The sequence below is a fragment of the Calidris pugnax genome, unplaced genomic scaffold (genome assembly GCF_001431845.1).
Source record: "Calidris pugnax isolate Ruff unplaced genomic scaffold, ASM143184v1 scaffold22, whole genome shotgun sequence".
Lineage (NCBI taxonomy): Eukaryota > Metazoa > Chordata > Aves > Charadriiformes > Scolopacidae > Calidris > Calidris pugnax.
In genome coordinates, this window is record NW_015090763.1 from 133069 (window position 1) to 155209 (window position 22141).

The 22141-nt window shown below is 42.9% G+C and overlaps 1 protein-coding gene across 19 annotated transcripts in view; it reads left to right on the forward strand.

Annotated features, from left to right (window-relative positions):
- The window catches only part of DNM1 (dynamin 1), a 70742-nt gene that overhangs the window by 12831 nt on the left and 35770 nt on the right, over nt 1–22141 (forward strand). For 15 of the 19 annotated variants that reach the window (XR_001412743.1, XR_001412737.1, XR_001412778.1 and 12 more), the window contains exons 2-10: nt 14233–14306; nt 15485–15634; nt 16769–16972; nt 17482–17580; nt 18214–18374; nt 18601–18743; nt 18829–18964; nt 20041–20108; nt 21167–21305. Coding sequence is in view for 12 of the 19 variants with exons in the window: in XM_014947337.1 (XP_014802823.1) it covers nt 14233–14306; nt 15485–15634; nt 16769–16972; nt 17482–17580; nt 18214–18374; nt 18601–18743; nt 18829–18964; nt 20041–20108; nt 21167–21305 (1174 nt within the window). In the remaining 7 variants the exon portion in view is untranslated. The remainder of the gene's footprint in view (nt 1–14232; nt 14307–15484; nt 15635–16768; nt 16973–17481; nt 17581–18213; nt 18375–18600; nt 18744–18828; nt 18965–20040; nt 20109–21166; nt 21306–22141) is intronic. The other 4 variants (XM_014947423.1, XM_014947822.1, XM_014947674.1 and 1 more) reach the window with 1 other exon arrangement.

Consider the following 22141-nt stretch of genomic DNA (forward strand, 5'->3'; position numbering starts at 1 on the left):
AAATAAGCAGCACAAAAAAAATAGAAACAACAATGTGAATATCTAAGTTCAGTCAACTAATTTAAAAATTTTTTTTTTTTTTTTTTTTTTTGGCCAGGGTATATATGCTTTGGAGGGAACGAAAGGAAAACTTGCTTTCATGCTATGGTGGTGAAAATTCAACAAAGCAGACAGAAAGGTCTGGTTTACAGCTTCTGGGATGGAGAATACATCATGCTAGTGCAATATTTCTCATACCTGTGGCTACGGAGGTTTCTGGACCCAAACAGTGCTGTAGTTGCTTTTCCCTTGAATGCTGATATTGCTACCCAGATGTGGTGTTATGATTGTTTGTTTGTTTTTTAAATAAGTGAAACCAGCTTTGTTTTCTTTCTCCTGAGATTGTTATTCTTACAATCAAAACTACATTTTCTACAAATATAATCTTTACTGCCACATCCATTCAGGATACACCAGGCTGCTTATTCCCTTGAGTTCCTGATATTGTCATATAGAATCAGTGCAGTGTTATTCTTTACCTTGAATATCCCAAGGCAGCAAGCAAGATCCAGGACTTCATTTTCTATTACCCAAAAAATCCCAGAGGAAGCTGCACAGCAGCAGTGCTGCAATTTTCTACTCTGTCAAGACTCTCTCCTTCCCCAGCACTGCAGCCTAGAGTCAATGCGGCATTTGCTATAATGGGCAGTGACTTTTTGAGATCAGGCAATGCACTGTAGGCTGTACCACTCTCTAAATATTCCCCCACAGTAAAACGCAGAGTTCCAAACAAGAAAATCCCTTTACAGTTTTTACCTGCAAAAAACCCCCCAAAAAACCCAGAAAGGGGAAGTCGGCTCACAAGTGCATTTGAGGTGTTGGAGTGCCCTGTTTTCCTCTCCCATCTGTGTTGTACGTCCTCACGTATTCTGGGCTAACCCATCTGCAGGCAGAGAGCAGGGAGGGATCTGGCAGATAAGTCAACCCTCAAAATGGAGGAGGGGAAGGATATTCCTGATTAATTCTCTCACAGCAGGGATGAACCGAAGCAAATGACATCTCAGGTGAGGTGGTCAGTTTTGTATGCCAGGAATACCCCTTGTTTCTCCTGCAAACTCTTCACCTATAGCTATAGACACTTGCTTAAAATCTCAGCCTCAGCAGCTTGGGGCTGATGCACAGCAGTGAGGGATGCAGGAGCTGTGTGGACATCAAACTGATTTGTTTCTATGGAAACAAGTAGATCTCACCATGTTGTAGGGAAGTAGGAGGGGAATTATCCCCCTGGGCCTGGTTCCGGCTCTCAGATTGGATTGGTTGCTGCACTGCAATTGTAGAGCAACAGCCCATGAAGGGATTATCTATCTGGTTAGTGATCACAACTAGGGAAAGAAGCACGTGGATCCAATCTGCTCCCATTGCAGGCTTCCTCAGCAGGGATGACACAAGGCACTTGTCGTTGTGTGCCAGGATTCCCAAGGTCACAGTTCTTCGTTAAGAATTAACCTTGGTCACCCACAGCCAGAAAGCAGGTCTGTATTATGGAGCAGGCAGCTGAGAGTCTGTATCCTGCCCAGACTTTGCAGTTAGGATGGGTAAAGTGATAAACTGTGCTTGTATTCTAGCATACCTTCTAGGTGAGAGCTGAGAACTGTTTCTGGTATCTGCAATGGCTGGGGGAAGCTGAGATCTTTCAGACAGGCTTCACGTGTTGCTTGTTGATGAGACTGTTGTATGCTATGTCATACTTGCTATACTGGTCTCGGGAAGTTCCAGCACCTGAAGTCCTGTGACTGGGGGGGATGATTTCGAAATCTTCTTTCCTAAAAAGAACATTAATCTCATGATACCAGAGAAGAAATCAAAGCATGGATATAAGCCACCACCAGCAGGTTCAAATAAGAATGGTACTTGCTAAAACCTAGTGGTCTGTAGTACTGAGTCTGTTTGAATGGACCCTGTGCCCTTGTGCAAGGTTCTGATGATGATCCTTCAAAAGGGGCTGACCAATACCTCTATTTCAGACTCATGTACCAAAGGTACTTGCCTATTTGGACCCCAGAAATGACTCTGAGAAGGGAAGTTTAGATTTCTAGATAGAAGGAAAGCTGACCATGGAAAACTAGCAAAAATAGTAATGCCTGTGTGTTTTGGAGCCTCTTCCCAAGGTATTCCACAGGAGCTGTGTAAACTTCTTTAATGGAGAGAAATTCCATTTGTTCGGCTCCTGTCTCTCCTCCCTGTGTACAGGCACTTTAGTACATGTTATATTAACTGAATTAGGGATGGAGCACAGCTCTATGAGAAATTCTTGCTTTATGCTTTGTAACGCAGCCAGTGAATCAACTGGATGTGGTAACCCTTGGTTATGGGTTTGCAGGGGTGCATCAGAAGAATGTAGAGACATCTCTGCCTCACTTTCAGGTCATCTAAAAATATATACATTTAGTGCACCTCGGAAGTCAGGGCAGATCCTGCTGTAAGATCTACCAAGCATAAAGCGAGGGTATACTGGCTTCCTCGGAATTACTGTAGACATAGAGCAGCAGAAACCCCTGGGGCAAACTCTTGGCTGTGCCGGTTTACTCTGTGGGCTGGCAGGCCCTCAGGCCACTGAATAAAAGTGTAATATCTAAAGTGTAAGAATGCTTCTGCCCTCCTGGGATGTCTCTTGCCCTGTGGAAGCAGGACTGCCATGAAGCTCTGTAGTTCTGCCTCGGATTAACTTGTGCACAGAGGCTCTGGTGCAGCCATGACTTGGCATAATGCGTACAGCTGTCTTCCAGGTTTTGATGTACCCTGAAGCTAGTGGAGTGTGAAACTGAAAAATCAGCCCAAAGGATTCAAATCAAAATAAACAAAATAATTTATTTTTTTTAATGTTATCCCGCTGTTTCCAGAGACCTGCCTAGAGGCATGTGTAGGAGAGGAGCTGAGTGAGATACAAAGAAGGAAGATGTGGAAAGAGTGAATGAGAAAAGGCTCTGGCTGCAGTGGCTCCTGGGAACCAGTCTGTGCAGTCAGAGATAAGCCAGAAAAGCTGAATTTAGTGCATTCTGGAAGAGATTTAGTGCACTCTGGGAGGTGCAGGGAAGAGTGCCATTTCTAAGCAAGTGTTCATGTGAAAATTGCTATGAGCTTTCTTTTTTGGCTTTAGCAGTGTCTGTAAAGGTGCTGTGGGGTGAAGCCTGAACATGGCCACTGCAGCTGGGATATTGGAGACATGGGAGAACATTGCCCAGGGTCTATCCCCTCTCCAGTTGTCTGAGCCCCCTCAACCCACACTTGACTCAACAAATGTGTTCTGAGTGGGGGAAATGCATTTTTGATTAAAAGTCCTGATGTTCAGGGCATTTAGGTCCTCCCAAAGACCCACTGAACACGTAAATATGACAATGCATTTCAGTAATAAAAGGCTTTATCCTGGTCTATAGGAAAGAGAAGATCTATGCTGTACCAAAAACTACCAAGACGGTGACCCAGGGGGCTGTCACCTCTGTATATACCAAAAATTACCAAGAAGGTGACCCAGGGGGCTGTCACCTCTGTATATCTAGACCAGTGACCGAGTAACTGTGCTGTGTCCCATGACAAGAAGACAAGCTGTGTGGCTGAGATGGAAGCTCATTCAGCCTCTGTCTCTCCATGGCATGTCACTTAGAACTAGGTGATCTTTAAGGTCACTTCCAACCTAAACTGTTCTATGAAATGTCAGAGAAACAAACCCCACCATTATGCTTATTCATGAGGAACTGGATTTGACTTGCCAAACTTACTGTATGTAGGCTTTCGAACAGCCAGCCATGCAGTTTTCTATGGAGGTGGATTCTCTTGGAGGGGGCAGTCTCCTGAAAGGTTTCCTGTCTTTTTGGCAAAGCCTGTGGTGTGGGGTCATTATGGTTTTTGAAATGTTGCCTTTTGCAGTAAATGTAGGTTTCTTATGTGGCTTTATTTACTTCATGTGTTAACTCTATGAATACACTATGTTTTGTTTGGTGGTATGAAGTACATCTATGAATACACTATGTTTTGTTTGGTGGTGTTTGTTGTTTTTTTTTTTTATTACTTGAATAAAGTGAGAACACAGCATGGGAAAAAGGTGTGGTCGACCTCCAGAACATCACGCATCCTGGTCAGCTGTAAAAGGGGCAGAGGAAACAAAACAGAAAGGTGATTCTTGCAGTGAGAATCATAACGTCAGTTCTGGAGCAGAATGTGTGGTGAACGTGTAATACAATCTATTTCTACACTTATTATTTTTAAAGGGCATTAGTGTAGTTACTGTCCCTTCAAATTTGAAGATCACAGTGCCTCAATCTCTGCATAAAACCTTAATAAAGGCATCTCAGACACAATACCCTGCACACTTGCTCAGGACTGGCATCAACTGCAATGCTGCGCAAAGGAATGGAAGAACTAAGACAGGGGAATAGGAGAAGGTACAAACTTCAGAAGCTACTTTCTAGTTCATTGTCTGGCCTCTTTGACTCTTGTTTGCAAGTTATCCAGTTGTAGGCTATAAATGGATCCAGTTTACACTAGCACTTGTGCTATGCCTGCTCTGACAGCACCTGTGAAGTTTGTAAGGCAGTCTCTGGGAGCTCATGTACAGCAAACTCCCAAACTTGAAAAGAGGTCTGCTTGGCCCTTCTGGGTTGCTGATCTGGAGAGCTGTACTGGGGAGAAATGGCTAGGTATTGGCCATGCTGTTTGAGTGCCAGAACGACTTAACAAAGCAATTGTGTTCCAAGTCAGCACAATGGTGTTAAACTCCCTTTGCGCTACTGTATAATAGGAGCTCAAGGTACAAGGCAGTGAGAAGCCTTCTCTGTAATTTTTGTTCCTCCTAACATGTACAGTATGATGACACTCATGAACTACTGCCTGTCTTTATTTTTCACAATTGTATTCTTGAATAATGAATCATTGTGCACAATAATATTGCCTGTATGGTGGAACATGGTGCAATTACAATAGATCTTTATTTCTATATGTATCTATTGTGTGACCAGTACCAATTACAGCCTAAGCAATGATACTATACCAAGTGCTTATGGAATTGCTCTTTTCTGCTGTGGGTCAAGGCTAGGTGCATTGTTGTGCTGTGAAGATTGGCAGATAAATGACATGCGTCCCCGACTTGAACTTCTGAGTCTGAAAGTGCTAACCTTAATGGAAAAAAAAATTTGGCTACCTGAGAACGAGACTTCAGATGTGATTGAGTCCTTAGGACTGATGTCCAAGTTCACAGGATGCAGATGAAAGCTAAGGGCAGAGGAAAGCCAGTTAGAATAGCAGGTTGATAGGTGCTCTTGTTCATAATGCACCTGCTTTTAAATGCTTGCTGTTCACGTTGGTCTGTCTGGCTTTTGTTAGAGAAGCACTTTGGTTCAGGGAAGATAAGAGCTCATAGGGGCCACAAAGTCAGTAGGAAATAGAAGTCTAAATCTGTAATGCAGCCCTCCTGTTAACCTACTGGGTGGCAGAGGAAGGAAAAAATTTGTCCTTGCCCTGTACCTGATTTATGGAATTGCTTATGAAGGTACTTGCAAGTCACTTGAAGGATCAGAGTAGGAAGGTGCTCTCAAGGGTAGTTCCTGCATCAGGCTTCTACTTTCTGGTAAAAGGAGGTGATATCTGTTACAAATGAGCTCAGGCTTGAGTTAATGTCAAAGAAGTGAAAAGCTACTACCATTTCTGAGGTGTTTGTTTTATCAGTCAGTAAGATTAATAGTAAATATTTTTAGCTTTCTGGGTATTCTGTGGCTAATATGTTGCATAGGTGTCAACCTGTGTTTTAAGGATTCATTTTACACATGCTGGACTAAGAATACATTGTTCTATGAAATGTCAGAGAAACAAACCCCACTATTATGCTTATTCATGAGGAACTGGATTTGACTTGCCAAACTTACTGTATGTAGGCTTTCGAACAGCCAGCCATGCAGTTTTCTATGGAGGTGGATTCTCTTGGAGGGGGCAGTCTCCTGAAAGGTTTCCTGTCTTTTTGGCAAAGCCTGTGGTGTGGGGTCATTATGGTTTTTGAAATGTTGCCTTTTGCAGTAAATGTAGGTTTCTTATGTGGCTTTATTTACTTCATGTATGAAGTACATCTATGAATACACTATGTTTTGTTTGGTGGTGTTTGTTGTTTTTTTTTTTTATTACTTGAATAAAGTGAGAACACAGCATGGGAAAAAGGTGTGGTCGACCTCCAGAACATCACGCATCCTGGTCAGCTGTAAAAGGGGCAGAGGAAACAAAACAGAAAGGTGATTCTTGCAGTGAGAATCATAACGTCAGTTCTGGAGCAGAATGTGTGGTGAACGTGTAATACAATCTATTTCTACACTTATTATTTTTAAAGGGAATTAGTGTAGTCACTGTCCTTTCAAATTTGAAGATCACAGTGCCTCAATCTCTGCATAAAACCTTAATAAAGGCATCTCAGACACAATACCCTGCACACTTGCTCAGGACTGGCATCAACTGCAATGCTGCGCAAAGGAATGGAAGAACTAAGACAGGGGAATAGGAGAAGGTACAAACTTCAGAAGCTACTTTCTAGTTCATTGTCTGGCCTCTTTGACTCTTGTTTGCAAGTTATCCAGTTGTAGGCTATAAATGGATCCAGTTTACACTAGCACTTGTGCTATGCCTGCTCTGACAGCACCTGTGAAGTTTGTAAGGCAGTCTCTGGGAGCTCACGTACAGCAAACTCCCAAACTTGAAAAGAGGTCTGCTTGGCCCTTCTGGGTTGCTGATCTGGAGAGCTGTACTGGGGAGAAATGGCTAGGTATTGGCCATGCTGTTTGAGTGCCAGAACGACTTAACAAAGCAATTGTGTTCCAAGTCAGCACAATGGTGTTAAACTCCCTTTGCGCTACTGTATAATAGGAGCTCAAGGTACAAGGCAGTGAGAAGCCTTCTCTTTAATTTTTGTTTCTGCTAACATGTATAGTATGATGACACTCATGAACTACTGCCTGTCTTTATTTTTCACAATTGTATTCTTGAATAATGAATCATTGTGCACAATAATATTGCCTGTATGGTGGAACATGGTGCAATTACAATAGATCTTTATTTCTATATGTATCTATTGTGTGACCAGTACCAATTACAGCCTAAGCAATGATACTATACCAAGTGCTTATGGAATTGCTCTTTTCTGCTGTGGGTCAAGGCTAGGTGCATTGTTGTGCTGTGAAGATTGGCAGATAAATGACATGCGTCCCCGACTTGAACTTCTGAGTCTGAAAGTGCTAACCTTAATGGAAAAAAAAATTTGGCTACCTGAGAACGAGACTTCAGATGTGATTGAGTCCTTAGGACTGATGTCCAAGTTCACAGGATGCAGATGAAAGCTAAGGGCAGAGGAAAGCCAGTTAGAATAGCAGGTTGATAGGTGCTCTTGTTCATAATGCACCTGCTTTTAAATGCTTGCTGTTCACGTTGGTCTGTCTGGCTTTTGTTAGAGAAGCACTTTGGTTCAGGGAAGATAAGAGCTCATAGGGGCCACAAAGTCAGTAGGAAATAGAAGTCTAAATCTGTAATGCAGCCCTCCTGTTAACCTACTGGGTGGCAGAGGAAGGAAAAAATTTGTCCTTGCCCTGTACCTGATTTATGGAATTGCTTATGAAGGTACTTGCAAGTCACTTGAAGGATCAGAGTAGGAAGGTGCTCTCAAGGGTAGTTCCTGCATCAGGCTTCTACTTTCTGGTAAAAGGAGGTGATATCTGTTACAAATGAGCTCAGGCTTGAGTTAATGTCAAAGAAGTGAAAAGCTACTACCATTTCTGAGGTGTTTGTTTTATCAGTCAGTAAGATTAATAGTAAATATTTTTAGCTTTCTGGGTATTCTGTGGCTAATATGTTGCATAGGTGTCAACCTGTGTTTTAAGGATTCATTTTACACATGCTGGACTAAGAATACATTTGAAAATACCTCACATGCTGTGAGATGAAGTGATGTTCAGAGAGATTTGTAGGTTGTTCAGATAACGCAGCCTGTATGAAGATGTGAATGTTGCAATCAGTGCAATGATCAGAAGAGTTGTACCTCAAAGGTACTGATACCGTAGATTTTCTTGGGATTCTTGTAATGCGCTGTGCCATGATGAGCTAATGAAGAACTGATCTGGATGATTGTGAGTGATGAATGGTCAACTGTAAGACTTGACAGATGAAAGGAAGATACCTCTAAGTTTAAGCAGGAGCAGGCCCGATCGTAACCAGATAGTAAAATCCATAGGGTCAGGAACTGTATTTCTTGCTGTGTATTGGTATAGTGCTTTCTGCAGTTCTGATTGAATTACTGTCCCTGGACACCACCAGAACACAGGAAATAACAAATACTGGATTTAAAAACCAGAAACAGCCATGTGAAATTGTGGAAGCTGTGTGAATCTTAATTTTCTGGAACTAATATAATCCAAATTGGGGATTAATCACATCCCTTAATACCCTATTTGTCTGTAGATGTTTAATAAGAAATCAAATTGAAGTTAAATGATCAGATGGTGGTGTTCACTCTTCTGTTCTTTGGGACTATTTTTATGTCTTCATAAGCTGCTGTTCTGGCTTTTTAATTGAGGCTTTACCTTCTCTAGTGCATTCTAATCCAAGAATCTCAAAGGACTGTCAAACAATAAACTGCAAGGATGCTGGTATTGGTATGTCTAGACTAGACCTAGATTCAAATTTCAAAGCCCTCTACAAGCAGCTTTGCAGGTCTTCCAGCTTCCACAGAGGGAGGGGAAGTAAGTGGTGGTAGAAGCATTTGGGTTATCTCCCCTGTAGAACAGGAGATGGTATCATGGACTTGGTTCTGTAGTTGACTGCCAGTGACTTCTGTTGCAATGTCAGCAAAGACTAAAATCATGCATGGAAAAGCTTTGACTCAAAGAACGTATGTTGGGTCCTGGTCCACTTGGTCCTGTTTTCTGTCGGGTCTCATGTCCAGATTTTCACAGTATCTTTCTGCTCTGAAATTGACTTCTTGCTGGGTTGAGAGCTGGGTTCCTAAAAATGCAATTGTAGTGCCACATAAAGGATTGCACTGAGCCTCCTTGTCTGGCCATATTAAGGTTTCTAGAACATATAAGCAAAAAGAAAATGTTTCTGTTGGGTCTCTGAAGATCTGTGTTAATGCAGTCTCCTCTCATGGGTGTGTTTGTAGCTGAAATTAAATTTCTTGGTCAGTACTACATAATGATCTTTCGCCAAACCTCAGGGAGGCTCTGTTATTAAAGCAAAGAGCTGCAAAAAGTAGATGGTGTCTGTACATAGTGCAAAGGAGATGCTGGAGGAGGTGCTTTGTCACTTGAGTTTGATGGAAGGAGGCAACGCACAATGCTCGTGCTCACAGTGGAAGAGTATCTATTCAGAGCAGTTGCAGTCTGAGCCAATACGTAGGGATGCTGTTGGTACATTCCCTTCCTTCGGAATGATGTGGTTGTCACTACAGAATGGCACAGCTACGAGATCATAGGCGAGTTAGCTGCAAATGCTACATTGCTGGAATTAAATGTCACTAACTGTTACAGGGAATCTCTAAGCCTTAGAGGACAAACCTAAACCAGTGATCTAATTCCCTTCTAGCAAAGCACAAAGGGCCAGACTTGCTCCAGCAATCACTTTTATCTTGTGTTGATCAGATTTGAGAGCATTTATTCTAACAAAGCAGGTGAGCCAGGCACAATGTGCCCGTAATGATGCTGGAAGACCAGTTCCTCCTCTACAGATTTAGTTATCTCTTGTTTAACAGGAAAACATCAGACTGAGATAAATTGTTTGACCAAAGGAGTAAGCAAGTTTAGGGTTTTTTGACTAGAAAATTCTGTGTTTTCTAGGAACAAATGTGGGCTTACTGCAGCAAACCAGCTCATGGAATTCTCTTATCTTTATGCATGCAGTCACATTTTTGTCAATGTAGTAGTAATGAATAAACACAAGCAATTTGTTTGAAAGTTTCCAAGCGTGCCTCTTCAGGAAGTCCCAAACTTTTCATATGGGTATCTATCCTACTTTTTTGACTGCATCTATCAATATTTTCTTCCCTTTCCGTACAATATATGTTGAATTATACGGGCAGTTTGTCGATCTCCTGGGCCTTATAGAGTAGGAGGAAATGTCTTTGGTTCATGTAACGTTTAACTTCTAATCCTCTGTACTGTGCAAGTCATTAAGTGAACTCTGAAGCTTGTTTATAGAGCAGATGTGCTTTTTCTGTCATTAATAGCACCTCGTTGTTCTGTAGGATTCCGAGATACCTAATGCATGAAGGCTTTTTTGTGTGGAGCATCTGGCTTTAATTAAAAAAACTATTAGGGAAATCCCAGGGTCCCTGGTGTATAAATGTATTGTTGTATGACACCAAGATTGCCTTAGTATGTTTTTGACATGTTTGTATTTTGTCTGAATGTTGCTCTACAGTAACTGCTAGATTGTTTTCCATCCCTCAAGTATTTATATTTTTTTTTACTATTTCATTACTAATGCAGCTTTCAGCTCAAATCTCTACTTTAATGCAGCTCTGCATACTAAAATAGAAATAAGGCTGGGAGGGATGATGTGATTGGGTTTGCCCTGAGGTAGCTCGTCAAGAACATGTGTATGCACTTCAGAAGTGAGCAATGCAAAATAATAACAATAAATTCCTTTTCAGGTTATTCCTTGCCTGAACTTTTTCAGCCTGAGACCCATCAGGATTTGCATCCTTGGTTCTTTTTGTTGTCTTGGTTTAGAAGAGGAGATCTATCACTGGTCAGACCAAGAATTTACCTGAGAATGTTCTTTCTCTGACAGTGTTCAATAAAAGATGAGCGTGAAATACGTATAAATAAGTCTTCTAATAACTGATGGCTCGGCGAATGTAGCTCACCTGAGCCTAGTTTTCCAACTCTGATAAAATGCTTGGAATTTCATTGATACTCAACTGATACCTCAATATCTTGATAGGGAATTTTGAACTGATACCTCAATATCTTGATAGGGAATTTTGAGTTGATACGGAAGCAAAAAGATACAAGCACATTAAGCATTTATATTCCCTGAATACAGCTTCTCTGTCTGTTTTAGCTGCTGTTTGCTGTGTTGTCGGGATGGTGCTTGGCTGCAGAAGTGGCACAGTGCAGTATTCCTGCTTGAGAGCACAGGAAATCAAATGGTGTCCTGCCACTTCTGCATGTTACAAACAAAGCAACACAGTAATTTTCAGATCTTAAGATACAAAGTAAAGGAGGAAAACAGGGGGTTGGTGCCCTCGAGCTAATTAATATATTTTGGGCACAAGGTCTTGTATAGCGCTGTGTGTAAGGAGACTGCTTTTGATGTCATGCTAGAGGCTGCCTTGTCTTACAAGAGGAATCCCTGCTGCCCTTGTTGTTCCAGCACTTGGAGCCTTATAGCATGTTACTTCTAAAGAACTATTCCATCCTTCTATTTCCTTCTTCCAGCCTTGCCACTGTACATCTCCAGTGCCTGAATTGAATAAGCCAGTTTATCTAACCCTTCTGCTCTTGTCTGCCCACATCATCTGGAGTATGGTTGTTCTTATCTCATGTACCATTTCGCTGATTCTGACAACATCATCATTTTGTGCTGTTCTTTCTGGAGCAATAGGTGTGTGTAGATCTTTCCCCTGGCTCCTGAGTGGACTTAAAACCTGGGCTGAACATGTTGTCCATGCCACGCATGCTCTGTTATTGTAGTTTATTTACAGAAGCAATTTATTATGCTTACTGCAAGAGGGCAGGCAAGACACCCATACAGTGCCTTCTCCTTGGTGCCCAGCCAGTTTGCTGCAGAATTTACTAATCCATACTTTTTAGTGTCTATGGCTTGAAAGTCTTAGCTGGAGCAGGAGGAGGAAAGAGTTTGTCCAAGAGACTGTAGACAGAAAGGAGGTGAATAAAAGAATAGGAAAAAATATAGATACAATGGAGTGATACCACGTCAATTGCGTTTGTTTTTTTATAAAGCTTTTGGCTGTAACTCCAAGCCAAAGGAGCCAAGGAGGCAAGTATGGAGAAAGCTTCAAAGTTGAACTGCACGTACCCCCAGTAGTTTGTGGCTCAGAACACACATTCACTTTCTGATATCAGGGATCAGATTACACATATTTTCACTCAGAATTAAAGCAGCACTAAGATTGTTGATTTAGGTGGCTAAATTTGGCTAATGGATTTGTTGTCCTGTGTTCTGTGAGGACTTAGTGTTTTTTCCTTGGAATAGCCTGGGAGCTACTTCAATTAACACAGGAAATCAGATTTATTTATTTTTTTTGTATAATGCTGGAGCCTGGATGCCACGTAGGTTTTCTATCTGCCTTTGTCCTGAGACAGAGAAATCAGGATTTTGACCAAAGCAGAAAGCTTCAGGAGAACACGGAGCACAACATGAGTGGAATCTTAATTCCTAGAGAGCTCAAGTGTGTAAATGCAAGTGGTGCTTTTCCTACAGCAAAGCAGGATTTGATACTACCAATCAGAGATCAATAATTAGAATATTGTGTCAGTGTGCTAGATAGGGAAGCTATCGTAACAGGATACCTTTTTCCTTAGGTGCAATAAGTTTAAAATAAGTCAGTGTAGCTTCGATGAATTTGTTATGCTCAAAACTGATGCTAGGGTAGGATTCTTTCCCATACTGACTACAGCTATAGGAATGGAGCTGAGACAGCAGAAAGCTGCTGGAATGATGCAATGCCTCAAAGATTCCAGGGTTAATCCCACTGGAATAGAAAAACTAGAGCTGTATGATTTGAAAAACAAATGAAAGACAAACTCTGGTTAACTCTGAAAAGTCTGAAATAACGAGAATGGGTTACAGCCTTATTTTAACTGGTAGAGTTGTACCAGAGGTCACGTTACTCCAAACTTAGTAATTTACGGGAGATCTTTTTATTTGAGATGTTAGAGATTGTAGGATGCTCCTTAGCCTTCCTTGACTTGAAACTGCTCTGATTTTTGGTTTTACCTAGGTATTCTGACAGCCCCACAGATGGAGAATTACTGTTTTAGCTGAGGAAAGGGAAATACAGAGAAGTAGAACAACTTGTATAGGATTACATAGGAAATCAGTGGCCAACGCAGGAGCTGAAACAAATTCTGAAGTCTGTGTCTGATGTGTTAAAACGAAAGCTCATTCCTCATTTTAGATTCCTTTGTCAGTGTTAAGCTCAGGCAGGACTAAGAGCAAGATGCTCAAAATGGAGAGCCCTGGATTTCTCATTCACCAGAGTAGTTAGTCACTACTGAATTAGCAAAATTATTCATTGCCACAGACATCAAGGGAGGGAGGATCCCAGGGATGTAGGCAGGGCTTCTTTTAACAAAGAAAACTACATTTATGCTGTAGGAACCATGTTTTGAAATGATGCTTCTCCCACTAGGCAAGGAAGCATCATATTTTCAGGAATGCTCAGTAGCTCTCAAAGAGATGTGTGAACGGCTGAGTACTTGAAAACCAGGCCACAAACTAGCGAGGTCATCAGCAGATGCAGTGGGCATGCCTAGCTTTGCTCAAAGCACTTGGGTTTGGAAAAAGCAAAAGCAAAGGAGAACTTGTGGGCTGTGGCTGCTAAGTCAGCATTTGGAGAGGGATAGTGAAAGGTTTCCTTCCTTTGAAATGATTTGAAGTACACAAAAATTCAGGATTCTTGTGAATATAGAAAGGAGCTGTTGCTGCTTTTGCTTTGGCAATACTTATGTCTTGAGCAGTTACCAGCAGAAACCCTGGGTGGAGGCAAGCCTTTGGCTGCTGTTTATTCTCTTTCAGACGTATCATATGGTGTTTGCGCACTGGAGCAATGTGGTGTCCTCTCAAGCCCTGAAGTGCAGGGTGTGAGTGATTTTGTTGTAGTTAAGGCAATTGTATTTCGTTAAAAGGAGGCACATCAGTTTTCGGGCTCTGCTTCAACTTCCGTTTTCTTTCTGATGAAAGAGATCAATTTTCTCCAAAGCCCAGACAGCTGTGTTGAATGAGCTTGTTAGTTAGCTTGGAACTTCAGCTGAAGGAGCTATAGCTGTTACAGGATTAGAGAGGGTGTGCTGTGAGTATAGGCTTCTTCAGAACAACCAGCTCTTACCCTCCTTGAGAAAGGAGCACTTGGGTTTTGGTGCCTTAAAGGTTTTGTGCCCGTGACTGAGACTCCTTGTTAGAATCCATGAACGCTTATAGAAGCAGAAAAGCCATGTAAAGGGAAGGAAATAATCATTCACTCATTTGAAACTTCCTGTTTCATTTCAGGGACTTTCTGCCACGTGGATCTGGCATCGTAACCAGACGCCCTCTGGTCCTGCAGCTGGTAAATGCCAGCACAGGTATGTGAGCTCCCTTCACTGCGTGTCCAGCTGGATCGCTGTCTTAATAAAGAAAGGTATTCACTGTTCAGTGTGGGGAAAAAAATTAATAAGAATTTTCCCCAGTAAAAATGGCCTGTAACTGTTTTTTGTTTCTACCTGCTTAACAGCTGATGCATGAAGTGTTCAGAAGCAAAATGCTGCTTAGTTGTTTTAATTTATTAGGCAAGTCTCTATGCATACCCTTAGCCACATAGGCGGAGGTAAATTGTGATGTGACTCTTGAGTGGGTAAGACCTAAAAAGCCAGATGACCCTGCTGATAATTTACTGAAATAAAGGGGCGAGATGATTTAATGTACTGAAAACCCAGTGTGAGAGCTCTGGCATCTGGAGAAAAAGACTACAGAGTTCTGTGGCTGGTTTTTTGGGCTGCTCACTGGTTTTGCTACTGACTTACAGGATCCTTTCATTACCATTCCCCTTAAGGTAAGTTAAGATCTCATCCAGGACTTGGCAAGTGAATGTTTCAAGGTACTCTTCCTCTCTTCTCAGGTGAACTTGATCTGTCCATGGCAGTCCTCTTTTCCACAGTAAAGAGACAATTTCACTTGTAGGAGGCTTTTGAAATTGAAGCAGAGGGTTCTTGGATTGGTTAGCCCATTCCAGGACTGACACACCAAAAAACCCCAACCACCAGCCAGTTCAAAACTATGTCAAGAAAAGGTTTTTTTTCTCTCTTGTTTTGAGTCTGTTCTCATTAAGCAATGAGACTGTGTTATTTACCCCCAGCACTTTAATACAGAGCTAGTCCCAAGTTCTGAGTACCAGAGTATCTCCCAGTGGAACTGTGGAAGTCACCGCTGCTGCAGGCAGGTGCGTGCTAAGTTTGCTGAGTATCAAGAGAGAAGGTCCTGGATTATCACTTGAATGAAGACAAGTGAGGATGCCACCTCTGCTGAGACAAAAGCTGGATTGTGAAGATGTTGGGCTCAGCTGAATTTTCTCAGATGCTGTTCAGATAATGTGACTGCAGTAACTTCTGTGCCAACCTGCCAGGTCCTAATGGGAAAGGCCTTTACTACACTTCATTCCTTCAACTGTTTTTTGTTTTGCTTGGGGATGTGATGCTTTTATTATACTTACAGTATTTCCCCGATTCCAGTGAGTATTTCTGACTCTCTGCTTCTGTTTAAATAGAATATGGCGAGTTCCTACACTGCAAAGGAAAGAAATTCACTGATTTTGAGGAGGTCCGTTTGGAGATTGAGGCTGAAACGGATCGTGTTACTGGCTCCAACAAAGGCATTTCTCCTGTGCCCATCAATCTTCGAGTCTACTCTCCCCATGGTGAGTCCTAATGCAGCATCTGAGTCAGGAGATAGATGAGGCAGGTTGCTGCTTTGTCATGAAGTAAAGACAGAAAGAACAGGGGTGAAACAGGGAGTGTGCTCAGTTTTGACTTTCATCTCCATGTGCCTGGGCTGTGCTGTATCAAAATGCTATCTTCAGCCATACTGCTAAAACAAATTTGTCTGCCAGCTGAGGTACCTGACTGCTGGCAGAACTTCTCCTTGAAACACCTGATGTCTTTGCAGGAAGTTGTTCCTGAGGTTGTTCTTTTCTATCAGTTTGGGCATTACAGTGAAGATCTCCTGTCTCTCCCTGCCTTCTGATAATGCTTTACTGAGCAAATAAAGGGAACAAAAAAAAAGAAACTGGGGAGAGTGGCTTTCTTGAAGAGCACTTGCCTTTTTTTTGCATGTAAATATGTACTTTGTATAGTTGTCTCCAGATAGCACCTGTGTCATATGCCACTGATCTCCATGGAAGAAATCTGCTTGAACAAGGGATTGACATACTCATAAATTTGCCATCTCTTTAAATGTGAATGGTGTATGGTCATTTTTTGGGAAGCAGTGGCTCAGGGCTGCATAGCTTTTGACTGGGTAGAACTTATGCTTTTTTCTCTCTCAAGACAATTATACAGTTATAGGGCTACATATTGTAATCCTTCAGGAGAAGGCCCAGCTGACTCTGACAGGAGCCTCCCTTGAATAAGGGTGGCGGGACTTGAGCTCTTCAATGCCAAGGACAACCCTTAATGAGTGGAACCAAACTCTTCTGACTCTTCAGTCTTTGTTATGAAGTGAAAAAATGTACTGTCATCCCTTCCCTTTCAGTGTAGCATATGTGGAAGGACTTTGAGGGCACAGTTTCTCCCATCAGCATGAAAACAAGTGATTTAAAGGGAAGGATGATAAGATTATTGACAATAATCGTTATTGACATGACTAGTAGCAACTAGTAACAAGTTCTTATTAAGTGGTAACCAAAAGGAGCTGGAGAGCTCTGTGTGCTTTTGTGTGTGCATCTATTATGCCTATTATATATTGAAGACACTGAAGCTACAGGTGGTACTTCCAGGCCAGAACGTTCCTACCTCAACATTCCCTTGTGCTATCTCCTGTTTCCTATGTCTAGTCCTGAACCTGACCTTGGTGGATCTACCGGGTATGACAAAAGTTCCGGTAGGAGACCAGCCTCCTGACATTGAGTTCCAGATCAGAGATATGCTCATGCAGTTTGTCACCAAAGAGAATTGCCTCATCCTGGCCGTATCCCCAGCCAACTCCGATTTGGCCAATTCTGATGCCCTGAAGGTTGCAAAGGAGGTGGATCCTCAAGGTAAAGATTTCTTTCTTATTTTAGCATGACATTTCTAGACAGTGGCCTGATTTTTCCTTTTACCTTTTGGTTGTGATTAACCCAGTAGCTGTGGGCTCCTGTCTGTTGTCTTTGGTTGTACCTCCACCAGCACATGCTCTTCTGAGAGGTGTTAATAAATGTTAACAGCTACTGCAATAGAATTTTTGTTATTCCCCTTTTCTTCCTTTGTCTGAGACCCATTTCTGAAGAGGTGAAGGATTTCCTTTCCTTTAGTCACCTGTGTTCTGGAGAAAAGTAGAAGTAGAAAAAGCTGTGCTAAAATCCCTTTTTGCTGTAGCAAAGCATGTGAGCTGAGCTCAATTACTGTCTGTTTTGCTCCCATGGCCTCTTGGACATGATGGGAACTATAATGCTTGAGTTCAAGAGCCCTTGAATAGCCAAGTTGGAGAATCTGTAAGCTCTGTAAACAGAGGAAAATAATACAAGAGTTGCTTGCTTGATCAAATGTGCTTGTGTTTCTTCCATAGGGCAGCGCACTATTGGAGTCATTACTAAGCTGGATCTTATGGATGAAGGAACTGATGCACGAGATGTATTAGAAAATAAATTACTTCCTCTTCGTAGAGGTATGTTTTTCCTCATGCTTTGCCCATGATCTCCTTCCTCTATTCTTCCTGTGCGAGATGTCCTGGCCTCATCCCCTTCCTCCAGTGCATCCCCTTCCTGTAACATCTGTTACAACTTGTGGTTAAGTCATGTCTGTTCCAGGCTGGGACTAGGAATTTGGGGAATCAAGATCAGTCACACTGTTAATAGGAACTTTTTAGCTATTTATACCTTGGTATGTAGTCCTAGCAGAAGCATAGCCTTATGTGCTTATCTTTACTTTCTTTCCTTACTTCTTTTAATAAGGTAAGCTGCAATGGAACTCTTGTTAAAACTCCCCTTGTTTTTTATCTAAATGAGATTGCCATAGTATGTCAGATGAAATAATTTTGGACTGTGATATGTGCTGTATTTAGCCATAGCAAGGCACCTGTCCAAAGGACAGTTGCATGGTCATTTTTGTCCTGCATACCAAAATATCAGAACCCAGGCCATTCAGAGGAAATTCTAGTTTTAAATTCTTCCAGTTGGTTCCTAATAGTGTGTTGCTACTAGAATTCCCCTTTTGCAGTGCTGCCAGCTGATAACTCAGTCTGAGTCCCATTTATATTTTCATCCTTGCAACTATCTGATCTCTAACCCCACTCTTACAGGTTACATTGGTGTCGTCAACAGAAGTCAGAAGGACATTGATGGCAAGAAGGACATTCAGGCAGCTCTGGCTGCAGAGAGAAAATTTTTTCTCTCCCACCCAGCCTACAGACACATGGCTGATCGCATGGGAACCCCCTACCTGCAGAAAGTATTGAACCAGGTACAGTTAAGAACTGCTGCCCTATGTCACAAGAATGTCTGGGCTGGCCATCAGGGCTCTTCTGAGATGGAAGTATAAAGGAAAAGCTAAAAATCATGGGCAAGAAACTGATAAATACTTAAAATTGTTTTGCTGCATTCTTTATTTTGTGGTGCAGAGGTAGCAAACTCTTCCCAGTAACCACTTAGAGGTTTATTATCATCTTAAAACTTCTTTTTTTGTGCAGCAATTGACCAACCACATCCGTGACACCCTGCCAGGGCTGCGGAACAAGCTCCAAAGCCAGCTTCTCTCCATTGAGAAGGAGGTGGAGGAGTACAAGAACTTTCGCCCTGATGACCCTGCTCGCAAGACCAAAGCTCTGCTTCAGTAGGTGGCCTCAGCTGCATGTCCCTCCCTGGAGATGACTGCTCATCCATGACTTTTCTGCTTCATGCTTTTTGTTTTCTTTCAGGATGGTCCAGCAGTTTGCTGTGGACTTTGAGAAACGCATTGAAGGCTCTGGAGACCAAATTGATACCTATGAGCTGTCAGGAGGAGCTAGGATTAACCGCATCTTCCATGAGCGTTTCCCCTTTGAATTGGTGAAGGTACTGCTTCCCTGCACTGCTGAGAGCCACTTTGTCTTGTTTGTTACCTCTTCTGTCTGTCTCCTTGCTCCTCCTGGTATCTTTCATCTGTCTTTCCCTTTGACAACTTTGTTTCATGTTTCTTCTTTTAACACCTTTTTTTACTTATTTTGTCTCCTTTATTGGAGTCTTCCCACAGTGCTGACCTTTCCCTCAGTCCCTGTCCTCGTGGCAGAACTTAACTTTCTCTTAGTTAAATGACAGTATTTCTTTGGCTTAGTTCCTAATGGTAAATTAAATGTGCAAAATAACTTTAATGCAAACAATAGTAAATCGATGACTGCATGTCCTTGGAGGTATGTTGTATCAAAGCTACTTTGACTGAATTGCACATAGCATGAATGATGCTGAAACTTGTACTTCCTGGATATTGAGCACCAGACTAGACATAAAGTTGCCCTAATAGATATGCAAGAAGCAGGAAAGAGGTAGATGTAGATGTACCTGGGATTACTTTTGTCTGTCCCCTATCAATGGCTTAGAGGTGGGAACAGTGCAGAAACTGTTCTACTGTCATACCAGTCCAAGAGGATTTTTATTGACTTATTTGCCAACCAAGAAAACCTGATCAGAATTGATTTTTTTTTTTTGCATTTGAATAAGGTGAGGCCTTTTAACTGAAATGCAAAAATGTGTTATCCAATACAAGGCAGGTTCCTGTATGTGAGTTGTAAATCTATTTGTGGTGTTCATTGAAGAAACAGCTGCCAAGACCTCATGCTAAATCTTGGGACACAAAACAGTTTGTTGTAGAAAGCAATCTAGTGCTTCAGTCCTATCTCAAAGAAGCTCCTTGGGAGCTGCTGGAGCTTGGCATCTGTAAATGTAATTCCTTAGCTATTCATACTGGTCCAGGATGTCTGCGTTGGCAATAGAAGCTTTATAGCTGGACTCTGTATCCAACGTTTGGCCTGATATCTCATCTGTCACATGATGGTGCTGGCATGGGACCTCTCTGTACTGCACGCTGTTGTGTATCCTGGGGTTGCGCAAGTAAGTGTCAGACAGTTTCTAATGAAATTCTCTCTTGGTTGCAGATGGAGTTTGATGAGAAGGAGCTGCGGCGGGAGATTAGCTATGCCATCAAGAACATCCATGGTATCAGGCACGTATCATGCACTAGGCAGACCATTGGCTGCACAGCCTTGTAAATACCTCTAGACCTTCCGAATGGAGTTGAAGACTTCAGAGGTACGGTAGGTTAGCCAAAGGGGAGTGATAACTTCCTTGGACCACCCCAGTGGCTTGGGAGTAGGGAGAATCATCCAGATTTGTTTGCTTCCTCTTCCCATGTGAGAGTTGCTGAAGCCTAAAAGGTAAAACTGCCTCAGTGACTAGACATTTTCTCTCTCCTTATGTCTTGACATAAGAAAGGATAGAAAGAGGGATGCAAGCCCTGTACTACTACTTCATTTAGTTAAAACTAAAATGTTGGTTTTTACTTTCTGCCTCCATACTACCCAACAGTTGCTCAAAACAGTTGTTGATACTGAGCTGCTCCTCTCCTTAAGATCTGAGGGAGCATCAGGGTGCCCATCACCAGGATCCCAATGGCCTCAGGACATAGTTAGCAAACACTCGTGTTCCCCTTGGCAGAGGTTAGCTGTCAGAAAGCATGGCCCTGAGACCCCGAGTTGTGCTGCTCCTGGGAAGGTGTGCAGGGCCTGGTGCCCATCAGAAAAGCCCTTCCACCAGGCTGGGACATGAACAAATATTGACCTGGTTTTATTTTCATTCCTTTCTTTTGCTCAGTCACTAGCTGAGCTTGATAACGGGTATCAAACATGTTAGTGTCCTAATTGTTAAGAAAATCCTTCAGAAAAGGCCTCCCATCTGCTGCACAACTCTGAGGTCAAATTTGCTGCAGAGGGGTCAGCCCCTGCCACCCTTAGGCCTGGTGGCTGAGGTGAAATGGTGGCCTGCTCATGGTTGTCCAGTTGGGATCCACTTTTCCCTCAGCACCTCCTTCCTGGGAGGCCAAGTGTCCCCCACTTTCCATGGACTCCACTCAGGGCATATCTGGGGGACATGATACTTCCCAGCCCCATGTGCTGGGTTTCAGTGATGGCGGTGCCTGCTCCAAGATGTGTGTGTAACGCTGTGACATTCTCCTTGCCCCTTCTCCCCCTCCTGCCTTGTCTTGTCCCCACCCTGGGTGTTTAGAACCGGTCTCTTCACACCCGACATGGCCTTTGAGACCATTGTGAAAAAGCAGGTGAAGAAGATTAAAGAACCTTGCCTGAAATGCGTGGACATGGTCATATCGGAGTTAATCAATACCGTTAGACAGTGCACCAAGAAGGTAACCAGAGGCAGCATGGAGCTGGCACCTTCCACCCGCTCGCTGGCTGCGGCACAGCATTGTGACCTGGGCAGGGACTTGCCTGCAGCCACACTCGGTGTTTCTAACCACCTCCTCAGCATGACTAGACCTGAGCGGTAGCAGCCTGGGGCGATCCAGCCAACAAGCCAAACAGGAAGGGAAGCACTATGGGATGTGGGCCATGGCCCTGCTCCCTGAACGTTTTAGAGAGCTGAGGGGTGATGATGTCCCTGCCACCCCTCTGTCTGTAGCATGACTCCCAATTCCTAAACCTGGAGATGTCCCTGCCACCCCTCTGTCTGTAGCATGACTCCCAATTCCTAAACGCAAGGGTATTTCATATGTGGCCATATTTGACTTCAAATTTTTCCAAGCCAGAAACTGGGATTTAAATTTTGTCTGCTCTATTCTTATGGAAGTGAGAGGGTTAATCCCAAACTAGCCTCTGGGTGCTGCTGGGGGTGGTCTATGGGCTGAACTTCAGAGGCTGCAGCAGTTATAGCTGTGGGCTGTATTGAAGGGAAACGTTCCTGTGGTGTTTGGCTTGGTTTCTGGTTGGCTTGGTCCATATCCTGTTCTGGAAGAGCAGCACATGGCTGAGAAGAAGCAAGTTAGAAAGGTCCACCAACCTCTGGGGTCCTCCTGCTCTCTCAGAGAGGGAAGGGGACTTCAGATTTTGCCCTTTGGGATCCATACTGGTATTTGTTGGGGCTGAGGGAGGGAACCTGCCTTGATTCTGCCCTTGTTTCTGGGGTCAGGATTGTGCCATTCCTCTCAGCCATGGCTTGCTGCTTCAGGCAGGGTTAGGTACTGGT